The sequence below is a fragment of the Eutrigla gurnardus genome (genome assembly GCF_963514095.1).
Source record: "Eutrigla gurnardus genome assembly, chromosome: 19".
In the NCBI taxonomy this organism is placed as follows: domain Eukaryota; kingdom Metazoa; phylum Chordata; class Actinopteri; order Perciformes; family Triglidae; genus Eutrigla; species Eutrigla gurnardus.
Window position 1 is genome coordinate 22,402,644 of NC_139930.1, and position 18,113 is coordinate 22,420,756.

The window sequence follows — 18,113 nt, forward strand, 5'->3', positions numbered from 1 at the left end:
TGATCTTGTTTCTCGTCTCTCTGTCTCTTTCGTCTTTCTTTCTTTATTATTGTCAGTTTTACTTTCCTGTCTCTTTATGTCTCTTTAAAGAGTTTATGATGTCGGACAATTATCTCAACAATAAAGTAAACTCTTCATCCTTTAGTTCATTTCAAACATTTAACATCAACACATCTGAAAATACGTGAAAGTATTTTTTTTTAAACACTTATTTTGTATTGAATAGCACGAGGATAATGTACAATACAAGACGGGGAATAAAGTAAACATGAAAAATGTATACAATCAGCAAAGGTACACAAAACATACATGCACAAAAATGTAAATGATAAGGATAACACGTTATGGAAACATAAGTGAGGACAGTACAGTAACCAAGTATTTGTACTTCTTTTGTACTTCTGAGATGTAGTGGAAAGTGTAATAATATGGCATCGAGTGTAAAGTACATGCAGCGAGTAGAAATACTACAATACATGCATGTGGAACTACTACTACTCGAATACATGCAACAAGTAGAAATACTACAATACATGCATGTGGAACTACTACTACTCGAATACATGCAACAAGTAGAAATACTACAATACATGCATGTGGAACTACTACTACTCGAATACATGCAACAAGTAGAAATACTACAATACATGCAACAAGTGGAAATACTACAATACATGCAACAAGTGGAAATACTACAATACATGCAACAAGTAGAAATACTACAATACATGCATGTGGAACTACTACTACTCGAATACATGCAACAAGTAGAAATACTACAATACATGCATGTGGAACTACTACTACTCGAATACATGCAACAAGTAGAAATACTACAATACATGCAACAAGTGGAAATACTACAATACATGCAACAAGTGGAAATACTACAATACATGCAACAAGTAGAAATACTACAATACATGCAACAAGTGGAAATACTACAATACATGCAACAAGTGGAAATACTACAATACACGCAACAAGTGGAAATACTACAATACATGCAACAAGTGGAAATACTACAATACATGCATCGAGTGGAAATACTAGTGTACAAGTCCCTGAAAACAGTAATTGATTCAATGTACTTTATACGTGATTACATCAGTCACAGTATCGTGCATGGCGGCTTCAGGTGTTATCGTCTCTCAGGTAAATATTCCTCCCCGCCGTCCGAGTGACGTCACGGGGATGGGCAGGTCACGTGGTCGCGTCCGAGGGGAACCTGTTGGTTTAATGTTCCTGAAATAGGAGAAGAAGAAGAAGAAGAAGAGGAGGAAGGAGAGGAAGCGAACAAGGTAAGTTAGCCTCGCTCTACATCCCATAATCAAACGTATCGATCACTGCGGTTAGTTACGTATCGATCAGGACTCGTTTGGAGATGGAAGCGTAAACTTTTTAATTTAAGTTAAAAGGTCGGTGAAGGTGCCGTTACGTTGTTAGCTTAACGGACAGCACGTTTAGCGCCGCTGTTGTCGTAACTAAACACCAGTCAGCGACATTTTCAACAGCTTCGGTTTGTCTGACTTCGGTTAAAACGCGTTAAAACACGATAATACGTTGAGATAGCTGCGTGAAGTCGAGCTGCTGCTGCGACCGAGAGCTCGCGCTCGTCTCGTTCGCGCTATAAGGCCTCATTCAATGCGCGCACACGTCACATCTATAATCACTTTACGTGCTTTTATATAGAAATCACCTGTTAGTGTGGCAGAGCTGACGTGTTTGTACACAACTATTAAAGTACTTATACCCAGACGACGAGTAGGCGTCTGTCTGGCTCCACCTGATGTATTAGTACACAAAACGGCGTGATCCGTTATCCCAGGAAGTAATCAGATCCTATACTATCCTATATAAGTAAAAGTACTAATACCACACTGTAAAAACACTGCTTTACAAGGAAAAGTCCTGTCTTCAAAACCTTAAGTAAAAGTATGTTTCATCTGTACAATAATGACAATAAAAAAGTATTTATTGTGCAGTAAAATGTTTTACTATTATACATTAAGTTCCTGGATCAATATGTACTGTACTGTTCACTAAAAGTACTAATACCACATTATCAATAGAATGCACTATAATGAAACCAGAAAGTATTATGCAGTAAAAGGTTCTCTGTCTGTATTTTACTATACTTTATGATGTTTCTGGATTACTATTGCTGTACTGTTCACTAGAAGTACTAATACCACATTATCAATAGAATGCACTATAAGGAAACCAGAAAATATTATGCAGTAAAAGGTTCTCTGTCTGTATTTTATACTTTATGGTGTTTCTGGATTACTATTGCTGTACTGTTAAGTAAAAGTACTAATACCACACTGTAGAAATACAGTGTTACAAGTAAAAGTCCTGTATTTAAAACCTGGCTTCAGTAAAACTATGTATTATCAGTAAAATATTGTGCAGTAAAATGTTCCCTGTCAGTGTTTTACCATGTGCTGTTTTTGGATTAGTATTATTGTATATTTATTAAGTAAAAGTACTAATACAACAGTGAAAAAAATATTCCTGCATTTAAAACCTTACTTATTTATTATAAGTAGAATGTACTAAAATGCAAATAAAAAGTATTGATGATGTAGTTCTGCAACTGTCAGTGTTTTACTATTATACATTAAGTTGATTACTATCACTGTACTACTAAGTACTATAGTAGCCTACCAATACCACATTGTAAAAACACTGTTACAAATAAAAGTCCTGCATTTAAAGTATGTAAAGAAAGTAATTAATCATTTCAGAATATGTGATATTACAGCATGGTTATTATTGATGATTGATTATAATCACTTAATATACAGCTGGTTGTTTAAAGGGACAGTTCACCTCAGAAGGGGCAGAATATAACATTAGTTAACTCCCACCCAAACCATCTGGATTATTATACAGCATGACAGGTTTGAGGAATATTCTGATTCTGGGGTGAACTGCTCCTTTAATCTATAAATGTGAAAGTCGAGAAGCACAGAATCAGTGAATATGAATCCTTACTCCATACTGTAAATATACTCAGTAACTTAAGTATGTAAGTATTATCATGAACATGTACTTGAAATATCAAACATATAAAAATGTGCTTTTATTAGCATGAAGATTTGCTGCTTTTCCCAGTTATAATCGCTGTAGATGAAATTAACTGCTTGTTCGTCTTGTTGGGGGAAAAGGTGTTGATTCTCATTAATTACGGCCTTAATTAGCGTCCTCACATCTCCGACATTCTTATCTTTGTGTGTTTGCAGGCGAATCCTCAGGCGCTCTGCGTTTTCATACCAGGTTTGCATTCTGACCCGCAGGCCAATGTAAGTCGTGTTGAGTGACTGCGTGTGAAAGAGGTATTCAAGCACAGTTCATATTATTTTTTTAACCTCTCGAGATCATTGAAGGAAATGGGCTTCTGAGGGCTGATTGGTTGTCAAGAATGTATTTCTGTGCCGACTAGCGGTAAGAGAGCGCCACAACAACAACAACAACAACGGGGGGATTGGTGCTACGATTTGGTCGCAGCACAAAAATGCATTCTTGACACAGCTTGCATGGAGGACGGTGGGATGAGGGCTTTTTCTTTCTGGTGACCCATCTGGTGTGAATGTGGAGAAAACACTTTGCATGAATGACATTTCTCTGTTTATCTCTTCCCTTTCTTTTTTCATTTCCTCTTTTCTTTGTCTTCTCGGTTCTGTTACTGATTTGAATTGATGAGATTATCTGCTTGTCATGGGATTTACTGCTCTCCTGTGTCTCATTTGATAGTAAAACTGAGCGTCTTTGTGAGTTTTTTTTGTTGTTTTTTTGGACAAAACAGTAATTTCAGGATGTCACCTTAAGAAATGTGAACTTGACCTTCAATCAGTTATTCGTTTGGACAGAAATGCTCAAGGTGATGTCTTTAAATGTCCTGTTTTGTACAAAACTCAAACATGCTTAATAAGCTGGAAGCTGCAAATATTTTGTCTTTCTGCCGAAAAGCAACTTAAATAATGAATCAATCACCAAATAGTTGATAAATTAGCAGCTAATTGTTTTACTTACAAACTGAAAGGATGCTGAATGGATGTGTGTGTGTTCTCAGGGACCATCACCATCCTCATGTCCAATGGAGGAGGCTTTTACGGACGCACTGAGCGAGCCCGCCAGTCGCCCTACTATGACCAGGTGCCGGTGGACTCTTTACCCCGAGCGGGCTCCTATGATCCGCCGTCGCCGCTGAGCGAGCAGAGAGTGGCTCGCCTGGCTCAGAGCGCCGACCCCCTCCCTCCGCCGCCTCTGCCGGACCAGCCCCCCGTGGGACCCGAGTTCGAGCCCAGCGGCAGCGAGGCCAACACAGACCCCGACCACGACCCCTCCATCGACATCAAACCGGTCCACCGCTTCATCCCCGACTCCTGGAAGGACTTCTTCAGAGGAAGTAACCGCAGCCAGCCGTGGTCCATGCCGGCCTCCTCATGTAACAACAACAACAGCACCAGCGAGGGCGTGCGCTGCTCTCCTCCGCAGTCGCCCTCCATTCCCGGGTCGTACCGGGACCCGTATGGCGGCTCGGGCGGCAGCTACAACTCCCGCAAGGAGCTTCTGGAGCTGCAGGACCCCCATGAGTCCGTGTCGGGGCGCACCTACCGCACGGGTCTGACCTACAGCGAGCGGTTGGAGGAGTACCATCAGCGCTACGACTACATGAAGTCTTGGGCGGGGCTGCTGAGGATTCTGGGATGCGTGGAGCTTCTGCTGGGAGCGGCCGTGTTCGCCTGCGTCTGCGCTTACATCCATAAAGACAACGAGTGGTTCAACATGTTCGGGTACTCGTCTCCCGGAGGCTTTTACGGCAGCGGCGGCTCAGGCGGGGACTACTACTCCGGCCCCAAGACCCCGTTTGTGTTGGTGGTGGCGGGTCTGGCCTGGCTGGTGACCGTGATCCTGCTGGTGCTGGGGATGACCATGTACTACCGCACCATCCTGCTGGACTCCTCCTGGTGGCCGCTCACTGAGTTCACACTCAACCTGGCGCTGGCGGTGCTCTTCATGGCAGCAGGTCGGTGACGCTTTCTCTCTTTATTGTTATCAATTCATTAATTAATTCATAAAAGACTGTGTATTAAACACATTCCACCCGATGATGTATAATAATAGTGTAATAATGGAGATTCACGATGGAAAAAAATCTAATAATCTTAGATGTGACGATCTTAAATCATAAGGACCCTGCATAAAAAAACCAGAATAATTAATTGTTTTATTATTATTATTTGTTTCCTGTATTTCTTGAATCAGGCTCTATATTTTTCACTTCTTCTTTTGTTATTCTGTCACGATCTGCAAATTAAAATCACGTATCGTGTTATCTGTGTTGATCGCCACCTGAGGAAAGTTCTTCTTTTTTCTTCCAGGCATTGTTTACGTCCGAGACACGACCCGCGGAGGGCTCTGCTCCTACCCGGTCTTCAACAACGGCATCAACGGGGCGTTCTGCAGAACGGAGGCGGGCCAGACCGCCGCCATCATCTTCCTGTTCGTCACTCTGGTCGTGTATCTGATCGGCGCCATCGTGTGTCTGAAGCTGTGGAGACACGAAGCAGCGCGGCGATACCGAGAGAAGCACGGCCACGAGGTGAGACCCCCGACCGTCTGCATCATTGGTAACACTGTACGATAAATATATAGCTTTAGCCAGGAGACGCTTAGCTTAGCTTAGCATAAAGACTGGAAACAGGGGGACATAGCTAGCCTGGCCCCCGTCCAAAGGTAACTCAATTCATCTCCCAGCACCTCTAAAACCAAATTGTACATTCTCCAACCGTCATCTTTTCCAGACAGATATGAGAGTGCTATCAAGCTTTTTAATAGTTAATCATCATTGTCAGTTGCATGTTAATGGGCTATTAATCTTTGTTTGCACAGATGCAGCCAGCTGACGCCCAAGCTGCACGATCATTGGTGAGTTCAACGTGAAGGAACACGCCCACATTCGAGTCCATCAAAGCGGCTCCTCTCCTCTTTCGATTTGTTTTCTCAATCAGCACGATTCTTGTTTGATTGTTTTTCTGCAGGTGGCTCCGGTTTCATCTCCGGCCCCCAGGGCTCCGGAGCAGGTCCAGGGCTCCTCGGTGGTCCCCATCCAGGCTGCTCTGAAAGCGGCCCCTCCACACATTTTACAGGGAACTATCCCATCAGGACACATTCCAAAACCTGTTATCGTGCCCGACTACATTGCGTAAGTGCTGAAAAATAAAAAATAGGCTGTGGTGAAGTAGATACTTTATACAGCAGCATGGGAACTATTGATTCATCCTTTAATATATGTATTTAATATATACTTTAAAATATCAGAAAATAAATAAAAATACAAGGGTACTTTCCCACATGTAGTTGGGATTATTTGATCTGGATAAAATATATATATATGTTATTAGCTATTTAGTTTGTGTTTATGCTGCAGTTTAATTCTATTATGTTCATATTTATGTACTCTGGTTTGACAAAGAGGGGTTTACGAAGAAATAACTGATTATGAGCATCACGTCCTGCAGGAAGTACCCAACGATCCGGTCCGACGAGGAGCGGGACCAGTACCGAGCCGTGTTCAACGACCAGTACGCAGAGTACAAGGAGATCCACTCGGAGGTGCAGGCGACCCTCAAGAAGTTCGAGGACATGGACGCCATGATGCGCAGTCTGCCCCAGAATCCTTCCAGCCAGATGGTGAACGAGTTTTTTATGTCTTCACACAAATACTCGCCTCCACAGCACACTGGAACACAAAAGTTCTCGTTCAATTCGATTCCTGCTTCATTTACATTTAATGAGCGCCGAGGAAACGGTGTCCAGATTATCGCACTCGGCCCTTTTTGTTACAACTTCCTCTGTTTTCACTTCCTGTTCCTGCTGAGCTTCCCCTCCACCCTCAAATTCCTTCTCTGCTCAGTCCACAACAGCTGATTGTCATGCTGAAGGTTTGTCCTGCATTCACTTAAGTCTCTCTCTCTCTCTCTCTCTCTCTCTCTCTCTCTCTCTCTCTCTCTCTCTCTCTCTCTCTCTCTCTCTCTCTCTCTCTCTCTCTCTCTCTCTCTCTCTCCTTGCAGGAGGTCGATCGCATTAATAAAATCCTTCAGGACTACCGGAGGAAGAAGAATGTGAGCCACTTACTGTTCATGTCTCCCACATTTAGTACAAACATTCATATTGTGTCTGTCGGTGGACATTTAAAAAAGTGACTATTTGTGTGTCAGTTATTGACCTCACTTTGGTTTTAATTCAAGTTAAACTTACATAAGTTAATGTGAAAAGTGAATTAATTCCAGCCTTTCAAATGTGAAGATTTTCCATTTGACCGTTTTGCATTTTTGGACGTTCGTTTGTGACAAAACCTTCATTTGATTGCTTCCTGTGTTTCCGCTTCGTCCAAACCAGGAGCCGACGTTCCTGGAGAAGAAGGAGCGCTGCGAGTATCTGAAGAGCAAACTGTCGCACATCAAACAGAAGATCCAAGAGTACGACAAAGTGATGGAGTGGAACGACGGAGGCAGCTGAAACCTTCGGAGCCGGAGGGCCGACGGGATGTCGGTTGCTTCCTGGTGGAGAGTTAGGACGAGGCGGTCGATGCCGCTCTCACGTCTGTGGGAAAAACTTTAAATCTACGTCCGGTAGCCAGTTAGCTTAGCTTAGTTTAGCACAAAGACTGGAAGCCAGCCTGCTGGCAGCTCGAAGTTTCACTAATTTACACATTACACAAAAATCACAATAAGCCTTTGAAGAGCAGCTATCACTCAGCACATAAGCTCCCAGAAAACAGAGAATTTACATCTTTACTCATAACGGATTAAACAAACCAGATATGAGATGTTAATTTACTGGACTGTGGAGCGAGTTCAACATACCTGGACTCTCTTTAGGTTTTCTGGTTTAACTGACCCTGGCTCACATAAAAGGGGCGGAGTTTGCAGCACACGACCAATCACAAACACTGAAGTTACCTCTATGGTCACCAACTCTGCTTCAGGATTAAGCCAGGCTAGTAGTTTCCATCCGTTTCCAGCCTTTACGCTAAGCTAACTGTCTCCCGGCTGTAGTTTCATATTGAAATGCTTTGAGAGCAGGTGCCCCCCAAAATATTAGACTCTTCCTTTTTAAATGTGGTCTGAATATGCAAAGAACTGTCCCTGAACACATGTGGGACACTGTGACGCCTTAAACTGCTTAAATGTCATAAAAAGTGAATGTTTGCTTGAGATCAGTGGGAGAAGAAAGACGCTGCATTATTTCTGTCAGTCTCTGTGTTTGAAATGAAAACCACTTCCTGTCTGGACAATTCCTCTGTTGAACTGCTGTGACCTTTGTGTTTTAACTGCACACTATATCTATATATGTGACCGTTTTGTCTCAATCTGGAAATCTGCATGTCTTATAGTAGCATTTTAAATGTGTGTTCTACCATTTCACAGATTAAACATTTTATATTTTGAAGTGCCTTAATATCTCTTCTATCTTCTCTCTTGTTGGGACAAACTGAGCTTTCTGAATTTGTCGTTTTTAGTTCTGACATTTCATAGACCAAACAATCATCAGATGAATCTAAAAACGTACCGTTTGATTAAAGAAACACAAAGTGTTCGATCCCCAATCAGCAGTTACGTTTATTTATTCACCACCTATCAGTTGATTAAGTTTTTTTTGTAAACATTGTCACATTTAAAATAAAGACTAAATCTATGCAAAATGATAACATAAAATACAAGGTATTGTATTACAATAAATAGCTCCTAATTTAGGCAATAATTAAATGTAATAAATAAATAATTTGATTAATGTTAGCATAAGTTAAAATATGTTGGTGAGGTTTTATGTTCATAATGAATAGTTAATTAAAAGTGTGTTGGTCCTTTAATATTACACATTTCTGTGGCGGAACCAATGTTTAGTATCGTGTTTACCTGCGGCACGTTTTTGCATTAGCAATGTAAGCGAGCAGATGTTTTCACGAGGCACAAGGAATTTCAAGAAGTTCTCTTTCATGACAAGCGGCCAACGAGGTATTTTACTTTAATTCATAATGAGTAGAAAGGGTACATTTATGTCCATTTGTCATATTTGTACAGTTAGTCTAATGTATTTTTTGTATGTGTTAAACGTAGTTCTCACGGCGTATGTGGAGGTGTATGTGGAGACGTATGTGGAAAGCCTGCGAATAAACGCCCGTTTCAAGAACGACCTGTCTGTCTGTCATGCGAGAGCAACACCAAATATAAACAGAAAAGTAAAGAAAAAGGAACAAATGCAACATGACAGAAAAAGGAAATAGAAAAACAATCAATCAATAGAAAACGGTGTAATTTTCGACAAAATAACGTTTAAATTGGTCATGCCTCATAACCTCAAAGGTTTATGAACAATTGTTTACATTAATTAAACAAATCTAATTAAAAAAACCAAATATAATGTCATATTTTTATAAATGTTTCTGTTTTTGATTTCTCATTGTATTTATTTTTGCTGCTTCTGTGTGTATTACCAAAATATATGGTTCCGCTTCATCACACTGTTATTTCTGCCCGCTGACATTTACTGGAGCGTTTCCGTGAAGACTTGAGCGAGGACTTCCGGTGTTGTCAGGTAACGTGACACCTGTGTGGGGGGCGGAGCTACACTAGGCGAATTCAACTTGATGTAGCCGCCTGCAGCGCGCTACCTAACGTGATGTATTGTGGGTTGAAAGCGATGCATGATGGCTAGAATTGTGTCCGACTTAGCAGCCGACTGCAAAGACGTCACAGGGTCGCGACCATATCACGTGACCCAAAACATCGCGGGAACAAGTTTTTAAGAGCCGCTTCTTGCAGCGCTTGGCAGCGCGGTGAACGACGGCTGCAACCGGCTTGTCCACACCTCCACTAGTGGAATGGTTCTCATTGGTTAAAAGTTCAATGACGTGTGTTCAGGTTCAGTCAAACATGCACCTGAAACAGGTCTGACCGCCACCTTGTGGTGAAATTATACTTTTTATTTTGGTCGCATTGATCTCATGGCTTGATCTTAAGTTCCGTGCATTGTGTTGTGAGTAGGCCTATTATATGTCCATCCATCCATCCATCCATTTTCCTCCGCTTATCCGGGTCGCGGGGCAGCTGCCTGAGCAGGGACGCCCAGACTTCCCTCTCCCCAGTCTTCCTCGGGGTCTCCTCCCGGTGGGGCATGCCTGGAACACCTCCCGAGGGAGGCGTCCAGGGGGCATCCGATGCAGATGCCCGAGCCACCTCAACTGGCTCCTCTCGATGTGGAGGAGCAGCGGCTCTACTCAGAGCTCCCCCCGTGTGACGGAGCTCCTCACTCTATCTCTAAGGGAGCGCCCCGCCACCCTGCGGAGGAAGCTCATTTCGGCCGCTTGTATCCGGGATCTTATTCTTTCGGTCATGGCCCAAAGTTCATGACCATAGGTGAGGGTAGGAACGTAGATTGACTGGTAAACTGAGAGCTTCGCCTTTCGGCTCAGCTCTCTCTTTACCACGACGGACCGATACAGCGACCGCATTACTGCAGCCGCTGCACCGATCCGCCTGTCAATCTCACGCTCCATCCTTCCCTCACTCGTGAACAAGACCCCAAGATACTTAAACTCCTCCACTTGAGGCAGGAACTCCCCCCCGACCTGGAGGGAGCAAGCCACCTTTTTCCGGTCGAGAACCATGGCCTCAGATTTGGAGGTGCTAATCCTCATCCCGGCTGCTTCACACTCGGCTGGAGGTCCTGGCTCGAAGGAGCCAACAAGACCACATCGTCCGCAAAAAGCAGGGATGAGATCCAGTGGCTCCCGAACCAGATCCCCTCCGGCCCACGGCTGCGCCTAGAAATCCTGTCCATAAAAATAATGAACAGGACCGGTGACAAAGGGCAGCCCTGCCGGAGTCAAACATGCACCTGAAACAGGTCTGACTTACTGCCGGCAATGCAAACCAAGCTCCAGCTCCGGTCATACAGGGACCGAACAGCCCTTAGCAGAGGGCCCCCGACCCCGTACTCCCGAAGTACCTCCCACAGAAGGCCACGAGGGACACGGTCGAATGCCTTCTCCAAGTCCACAACACACATGTGGACTGGTTGGGCAAACTCCCATGAACCCTCGAGCACCCTGCGGAGGGTAAAGAGCTGGTCCAATGTTCCACGGCCAGGGCGAAAACCGCATTGTTCCTCCTGAATCCGAGGTTCGACTATCGGCCGAATTATCCTCTCCAGCACCCTGGAATAGACTTTCCCGGGGAGGCTGAGAAGTGTGATCCCCGATAGTTGGAACACACCCTCCGGTCCCCCTTTTTGAATAGAGGGACCACCACCCCGGTCTGCCAGTCCAGAGGCACTGTCCCCGACCGCCACGCGATGTTGCAGAGACGTGTCAACCAAGACAGCCCCACAACATCCAGAGACTTGAGGTACTCAGGGTGGATCTCATCCACCCCCGGTGCCTTGCCACCGGGGAGCTTCTTAACTACCTCGGTGACTTCAGCCCGGGTAATGGGTGGATGAGCCTCTGAGTCTCCAGCCTCTGCTTCCCCAATGGGAGACGTGACAGTGGGGTTGAGGAGATCCTCGAAGTATTCCTTCCACCGCCCGACGATATCCCCAGTCGAAGTCAGCAGCTCCCCACCTCCACCGTAAACAGTGTTGGTGGAGGGCTGCTTCCCCTTCCTAAGGCGCCGGATGGTTTGCCAGAATTTCCTCGAGGCTGACCGATAGTCCTCCTCCATGGCCTCCCCGAACTCTTCCCAGACCCGAACCTTTGCTTCAGCGATCGTCCGTGCTGCAGCACGCTTGGCCTGCCGGTACCCGTCAGCTGCCTCGGGAGTCCCCCGAGCCAACCAGGCTCGGTAGGACTCCTTCAGCTTGACAGCATCCCTTACTTCCGGTGTCCACCACCGGGTTCGGGGATTGCACCACGACAGGCACCGGAGACCTTACGGCCACAGCTTCGAACAGCCGCGTCAACAATGGAAGCAGAGAACAAGGTCCATTCGGACTCAATGTCCCCAGCCTCCCTCGGGATCTGGTCAAAGCTCTCCCGGAGGTGGGAGTTGAAGACCTCCCTGACAGAGGGTTCCACCAGACGTTCCCAGCAGACCCTCACAACGCGTTTAGGTCTGCCAAGTCTGTCCAGCTTCCTCCCCTGCCAGCGGATCCAACTCACCACCAGGTGGTGATCAGTTGACAGCTCAGCCCCTCTCTTCACCCGAGTGTCCAAAACATACGGCCGGAGGTCAGATGACACAACCACGAAGTCGATCATTGACCTCCGGCCTAGGGTGTCCTGGTGCCATGTGCACTGATGGACACCCTTATGTTTGAACATGGTGTTCGTTATGGACAAACCGTGACCAGCACAGAAGTCCAATAACAGAACCCCACTCGGGTTCTGATCGGGGAGGCCGTTCCTCCCAATCACGCCCCTCCAGGTAACACTGTCGTTGCCCACGTGAGCGTTGAAGTCCCCCAGTAAAACAATGGAGTCTCCGGTTGGAGCACTCTCAAGTACCCCTCCCAAGGACTCCAAGAAGGCCGGGTACTCTGCACTGCCGTTTGGCCCGTAGGCCGAAACAACAGTGAGATACCTATCCCCGACCCGAAGGCGCAGGGAAACGACCCTCTCGTTCACCGGGGAAAACTCCAACACATGGCGGCCGAGCTGGGGGGCTATAAGCAAGCCCACACCAGCTCGGCGCCTTTCACCGCGGGCAACTCCAGAGTAGAAGAGAGTCCAGCCTCTCTCAAGGAGTTGGGTTCCAGAGCCTAGACTGTGCGTGGAGGTGAGCCCGACTACCTGTAGCCGGTAGCGCTCTACCTCCCGCACTAGCTCAGGCTCTTTCCCCCCCAGTGAGGTGACATTCCATGTCCCCATGGCTAGAGTCACCGTCCGGGGATTGGGTCGCCGGGGCACCCGCCCAGGACAGCCACCCAAATCCCACCGCACCGGCCCCTTCTGAACCCTCCTGCGGGTGGTGGGCCTACAGGAGGGCGGGCCCACGTCGCTCTTTCGGGCTGTGCCCGGCCGGGTCCCGTGGGCACAGACCCGGCCACCAGGCGCTCGCCTGCGAGCCCCAACCCCGGGCCTGGCTCCAGGGTGGGGCCCCGGTAACGCCAATCCGGGCGACGTGAACTTCCTTGATTTTATCTTTTCATTAAAGGCTTTGGAGGTCGGTTAATACAAACATAGAATGATAATACAAATATACTGGAAAAAAAGAATGCCTTCCACATGTTGCCTTGCGCGTGTGTGTGTATGTATGTATTTATGTATGTATGTGTGTGTGTGTGTGTAATATATATATATATAAAACATATCTCTTTGGTTTGCTGCTGTGTTCTATCGCTTGAGCACCATAGTCACGTTGATTTTGTTGTCCGACTTGTCGGCGTTTGGCTGCCGTCTCTTTTAGAGCCCGCCCCCTCAGACACCTGCAGCTCTCGTCGGCGTGACAAGTCAAGTCAAGTCAAGACCATCCCGACCAAGCCTACTGACCGAGAGCGGCGCTCGGCAAGGTGTGGTCCCGGCTGTTTTTATTATAGCTGCGGTTTCAGTTGATATTTCAGTTGGAGCAGAGAGACAGACAGGTGAGTGTCCAACGTAGGATTACTGTGTTTTTAAAGGGTTACCTGCTTGTTACCTGCAGCGACGACACACAGGTGAGTTAACTCCTCAACAGAATCTCTGCTGTGTCGCATGAATAACGTTAAATTGGGTTAAAAGTGAGGGTTTTTTATGAATTAAGGAAGCTACATGAGGACAAATGTGTTTGATTAATCGATTTGTTGATTGACGGGATATTAATCGCCTGTTGTTTTTTTTATAATTTTCAAGCAAAAACGCCCCCAAATTCACCTGTCTCAACTTCTTAATTGTGAGGGAACAATCAGTCTTACGTCATTGTAGAGTGGAACCGCTTTAAGAAACAGACATGTTTCACATTTTTGAAAAATATACAGAAAAATAATCTGCAGATAATAATAAGGAAAATAATCATGGATTTCAAGTATGTTGGACAAAGTAAAAGTGTGTCCTCTCAACAGAAATCTCGTGTCAGCTTCTTTTCACAGATCAGGACCAGGTGGATCCAGCAGTCATGTCGTCCAGGCCGAATGGGAGTCCACCTCCCTACAAGTCGGATACCGGATAGTGAGTTTTGAAAAATCTTTGTATTGTTCCTTTTATTTTATTTAAAAAGCTTCAAGTATTCACTGAGTTCAAAGTAATGACAGACCTTGATATGGAAGCTAAGAAAAACGATCATCATCATTTTTGGTAATAAGCTTTGGTAAAAATGTATTACTGACTACGTAATGTTGCGTAATATGTTGCTTTTGAAAACATTAATTTGTGTTTTTCAGGAGCAATTTTTGTTAATTTGTTTGTGATAGAATTTAAGTGTTTTGGGTTTCGTCTGGAATTTCTTGAGATCAAACTTAAATGATTATCCTCAGTAGCCAACAGTAACTGTTTTAAACATTTGTCCTTTATCCAAAGAATTTGTAAAAAGTGAGAGTTGACATATTTTAAATCCTAAAGCAACTAACAAAACCAACAACCATCAAAACAGAAAAAAAGTTTATGTGGCTAAAATACAACAAAAAGACGAAACCCCGCCCCAAAAAACCATCGGTGAGACAATCGTAAACGGTGGAATATTGGAAACTTAAATTGTGCAACTTAAAATAAGTAGACTGTCATAACTTCAGACAGATGGTTTTTCCGAATAAAAGTTTTCATTCGGTAACTCGGGTTTGTTCTCCTCACTCTCCACAGCAACCGCGTTCCCCAGCCAGCGTATTCTTACTACCCGGACGACGAGTTCCAGCATTTCTACCGCTGGTCGTCTCCTCCAGGCATCCTCAAAATCATGTCCATCATCGCCATCGTGATGTGCGTGGCCATATTCGCTTGCGTCGCCTCCACGCTGGCCTGGGACTCTCAGGGAGCCATGGGTGGCTTCGGAGGAGGCTACGGAAGCTACGGAGGAACCAATGCAGGAGGCTATGGAGGAAACTATGGAGGAAACTATGGAGGAACCGGCTTTGGCGGGGGCGGGTACGGAGCTGGAAACGGCTTTGGCTACAGTGGGCTCGGAGGGGGCTACAATGACCCCCGAAAGGGAAAAGGGTTCATCATCGCCATGGCAGCCATCACCTTCATCGCCTGCCTGGTCATCTTCATCATCATCGTGTCTCACCAGAGCCTATCGGAGAGCAGGAGGTTCTACCTCGCCGTCCTGATCATCTGTGCCATCCTAGCGTTGCTAATGCTAATAGCTGCCATAGTCTACCTGGTGGCAGTGAACCCCATGGCCCAGTCTGGATCCTCCTATGGCAGCCAGATTGCCGGTCTGTGTGCTCAGTACCAACAACCGCAAACTTCAGGGGTCTTCGTCAATCAGTACCTTTACCACTACTGCGTCGTGGAGCCACAAGAGGTGAACCCAAGCTTTTTCCAATTTCCTTTTCATCCGTGAAACGCAGCATTCAGCGTGTTTGTCAACTGACTTGTGTTGTGTGTGTGTGTCTCCCATCAGGCCATCGCCGTGGTGTTCGGCTTCCTGGTCGCCGTCGCCCTCATCATCATGCTCGTCTTCGCCCTGAAGACTCGCCAGAAAATCCAAAACTTCGGGAAGAGCAACATCTTGTGGAAGAAGGTTAAGGGTTAGAAAACAGAGAATTTACATTTTTACTCGGATTTAACGGATTAAACAAACCAGATATGAGATGTTAATTTACTGGACTGTGGAGCGAGTTCAACATACCTGGACTCTCTTTAGGTTGTCTGGTTTAACTGACCCTGGCTCACATAAAAGGGGCGGAGTTTGCAGCACACGACCAATCACAAACACTGAAGTTACCTCTATGGCCACCAACTCTGCTTCAGGCTCAAAATCATTATTCAGACTCAAAATCATTATTCAAAGCAATTAACACTATTCTAAATCCTGCTGCTAGCCCCTGCCCTGCCCCTCCCACTGTTAGTTGTGAAGACTTTTTACATTTCTTCATAAATAAAATTGAGAACATCCGATCTGCAATCTCACCTTCAACTTTTGACCCTTCCTCCTTCCTGCCTTGCCCTGCTGTTCTCACCAGGTTTGAGCCGGTGTCCCTCTCTCAGATTGTCGACATTGTCTCCCATACTAGGCCGACTACCTGTACCATAGACATTGTTCCCACCCAACTGCTGAGGGAAGCTCTTAACACTCTAGGTCCCACAGTGTCACTCCTCCTCAATAGTAGCCGTTCTAATGGTTCTGTTCCATCATGCTTCAAACACGCAGTTGTTCAGCCAATTATCAAAAAACCAAACCTAGATCCTGCTGTTCTAAATAATTTTCGACCAATCTCAAAACTCCCGTTTCTATCCAAGGTCATGGAAAAAATTGTTTACTCCCAGCTTCTGTCCTTCTTAGATAAAAATAACATCATGGACAAATTCCAGTCAGGTTTCAGGGCACGGCATAGTACAGAGTCAGCACTGCTAAAAGTCACGAACGACCTACTGCTCTCCCTCGACTCTGGTAAACCCGCCTTATTAATACTCTTAGATCTCAATTCTGCCTTCAACACTGTTGACCACTCCCTATTGCTGAACCGGCTTGAGCACCAGGTCGGTATCCAAGGCAGCGCTCTCCAGTGGTTTGCCTCCTACCTTTCTAACAGATCCTTTTCTGTTAACATCGGTAATCTCTACTCTTCATCTGCTCCAATCACATGCGGCGTACCCCAGGGTTCCATCTTAGGCCCCATCCTATTCGCCCTATACCTGCTCCCTTTAGGCTCCATTCTCCAAAAGCACAATATCGCATATCATTGCTACGCCGATGATACACAGTTATATCTTCCACTCGAATCTGGTCATAGCAACAACTCCACCTTGGAGTCCATTCTTGACTGCCTCCAAGACGTCAAACTATGGCTGGCAAACAACTATCTCCAATTAAATGATGGGAAGACAGAAGCGGTCTTTTTTGGCCCCCCAAACTCCTCCATAGGTATAATAAATCAACTAGGTCCCCTGGCGCCCAATCTTCATACCCATGCCAGAAATCTTGGGGTGATCTTCGATCAAGATTTAAAATTTGATAAACAAATAAACTCTGTGGTGAAAAGTTGCTTTTTCCAACTACGAAACATTGCAAAACTTAAATCAATTCTCTCCCTCTCTGACCTTAATACAGTTACCAACGCCTTGATTACCTCTAGGCTGGATTATTGCAACTCACTTTACTTAGGTATTAGCCAGTCATCTCTATCCCGCTTACAGTTGGTTCAGAATTCTGCTGCCAGATTGCTAACAGGAACTAGGAGGCAAGAACACATAACACCCATACTAGCATCCCTTCATTGGCTCCCCATCAAGTACAGGACAGAGTTTAAAGTTATTTTATTTGTTTTTCAAGCACTACATGGCCTGGCCCCCCAATACATCTGTGACCTACTCTCCCCCCTACAACCCAAGGATTCTTAGATCCTCGAACCAACTGCTCCTGACCGTTCCCCGGTCTAGGCTACAAGGAAAGGGCGATCGTGCCTTTGCCATTGCAGCCCCAAGGCTATGGAACAGTCTACCCATTTCAATTAGGTGCTCCTCCTCTGCAGCTGCCTTTAAGGCAAATCTAAAAACCTTTTTGTTTTCTCAGGCCTTTAAATGTCCGTGATGGCCTCAAGTGTGTGTCATTTTTCATTCTGGCTGTCCCAGCCATGGCTATTTTGTATTTTGTACCTTGTTTGCAATTTTGTGTTCACTGAACTGTACAGCACTTTGGTCAACTTTGGTTGTTTTTAAATGTGCTTTATAAATAAATTGATTTGATTTGATTAAGCCAGGCTAGTAGTTTCCATCCGTTTCCAGCCTCTATGCTAAGCTAACTGTCTCCCGGCTGTAGTTTCATATTGAAATGCTATGAGAGCAGGTGCCCCCCAAAATATTAGACTCTTCCTTTTTAAATGTGGTCTGAATATGCAAAGAACTGTCCATGAACAGTTGAAGTGCCTTAATATCTCTTCTATCTTCTCTCTTGTTGGGACAAACTGAGCTTTCTGAATTTGTCGTTTTTAGTTCTGACATTTCATAGACCTAACAATCATCAGATGAA

At 45.3% G+C, this 18,113-nt stretch overlaps 2 protein-coding genes across 3 annotated transcripts; both read left to right on the forward strand.

The window, feature by feature from the left end:
* Positions 1-1,205: 1,205 nt before the first annotated feature.
* marveld2a (MARVEL domain containing 2a) lies at positions 1,206-8,463 on the forward strand. 2 transcript variants are annotated; one of them, XM_084036087.1, is made up of 9 exons: positions 1,206-1,301; positions 3,249-3,308; positions 4,079-5,035; positions 5,391-5,611; positions 5,902-5,937; positions 6,051-6,214; positions 6,531-6,702; positions 7,083-7,133; positions 7,411-8,463. In XM_084036087.1, exons 3-9 carry the CDS (start codon positions 4,096-4,098, stop codon positions 7,528-7,530), a joined length of 1,704 nt encoding a protein of 567 aa, XP_083892213.1. In that variant the 5' UTR covers positions 1,206-1,301; positions 3,249-3,308; positions 4,079-4,095; the 3' UTR covers positions 7,531-8,463. The 2 variants fall into 2 exon arrangements, with proteins under 2 accessions (XP_083892213.1, XP_083892212.1); XM_084036086.1 differs by having other exon boundaries at positions 1,239-1,301; positions 3,249-3,341.
* A 5,109-nt stretch (positions 8,464-13,572) lies between these two features.
* On the forward strand, positions 13,573-15,901 carry LOC311030386 (occludin-like). Its single transcript, XM_084036106.1, has 4 exons — positions 13,573-13,665; positions 14,064-14,155; positions 14,783-15,446; positions 15,546-15,901. Exons 2-4 carry the CDS (start codon positions 14,103-14,105, stop codon positions 15,675-15,677), a joined length of 849 nt encoding a protein of 282 aa, XP_083892232.1. The 5' UTR covers positions 13,573-13,665; positions 14,064-14,102; the 3' UTR covers positions 15,678-15,901.
* The last annotated feature ends 2,212 nt before the right edge of the window (positions 15,902-18,113 follow it).

Coding starts and splice junctions, on each gene's coding strand:
- LOC311030386 (XM_084036106.1), top strand. CDS start 14,103: ATGTCGTCCAGGCCGAATGGGAGTCCACCTCCCTACAAGTCGGATACC. Junction 14,156..14,782: donor TACAAGTCGGATACCGGATA/GTGAGTTTTGAA, acceptor CACTCTCCACAG/CAACCGCGTTCCCCAGCCAG. Junction 15,447..15,545: donor GCGTCGTGGAGCCACAAGAG/GTGAACCCAAGC, acceptor GTCTCCCATCAG/GCCATCGCCGTGGTGTTCGG.
- marveld2a (XM_084036087.1), top strand. CDS start 4,096: ATGTCCAATGGAGGAGGCTTTTACGGACGCACTGAGCGAGCCCGCCAG. Junction 5,036..5,390: donor GGTGCTCTTCATGGCAGCAG/GTCGGTGACGCT, acceptor TTTTTCTTCCAG/GCATTGTTTACGTCCGAGAC. Junction 5,612..5,901: donor GAGAGAAGCACGGCCACGAG/GTGAGACCCCCG, acceptor TTGTTTGCACAG/ATGCAGCCAGCTGACGCCCA.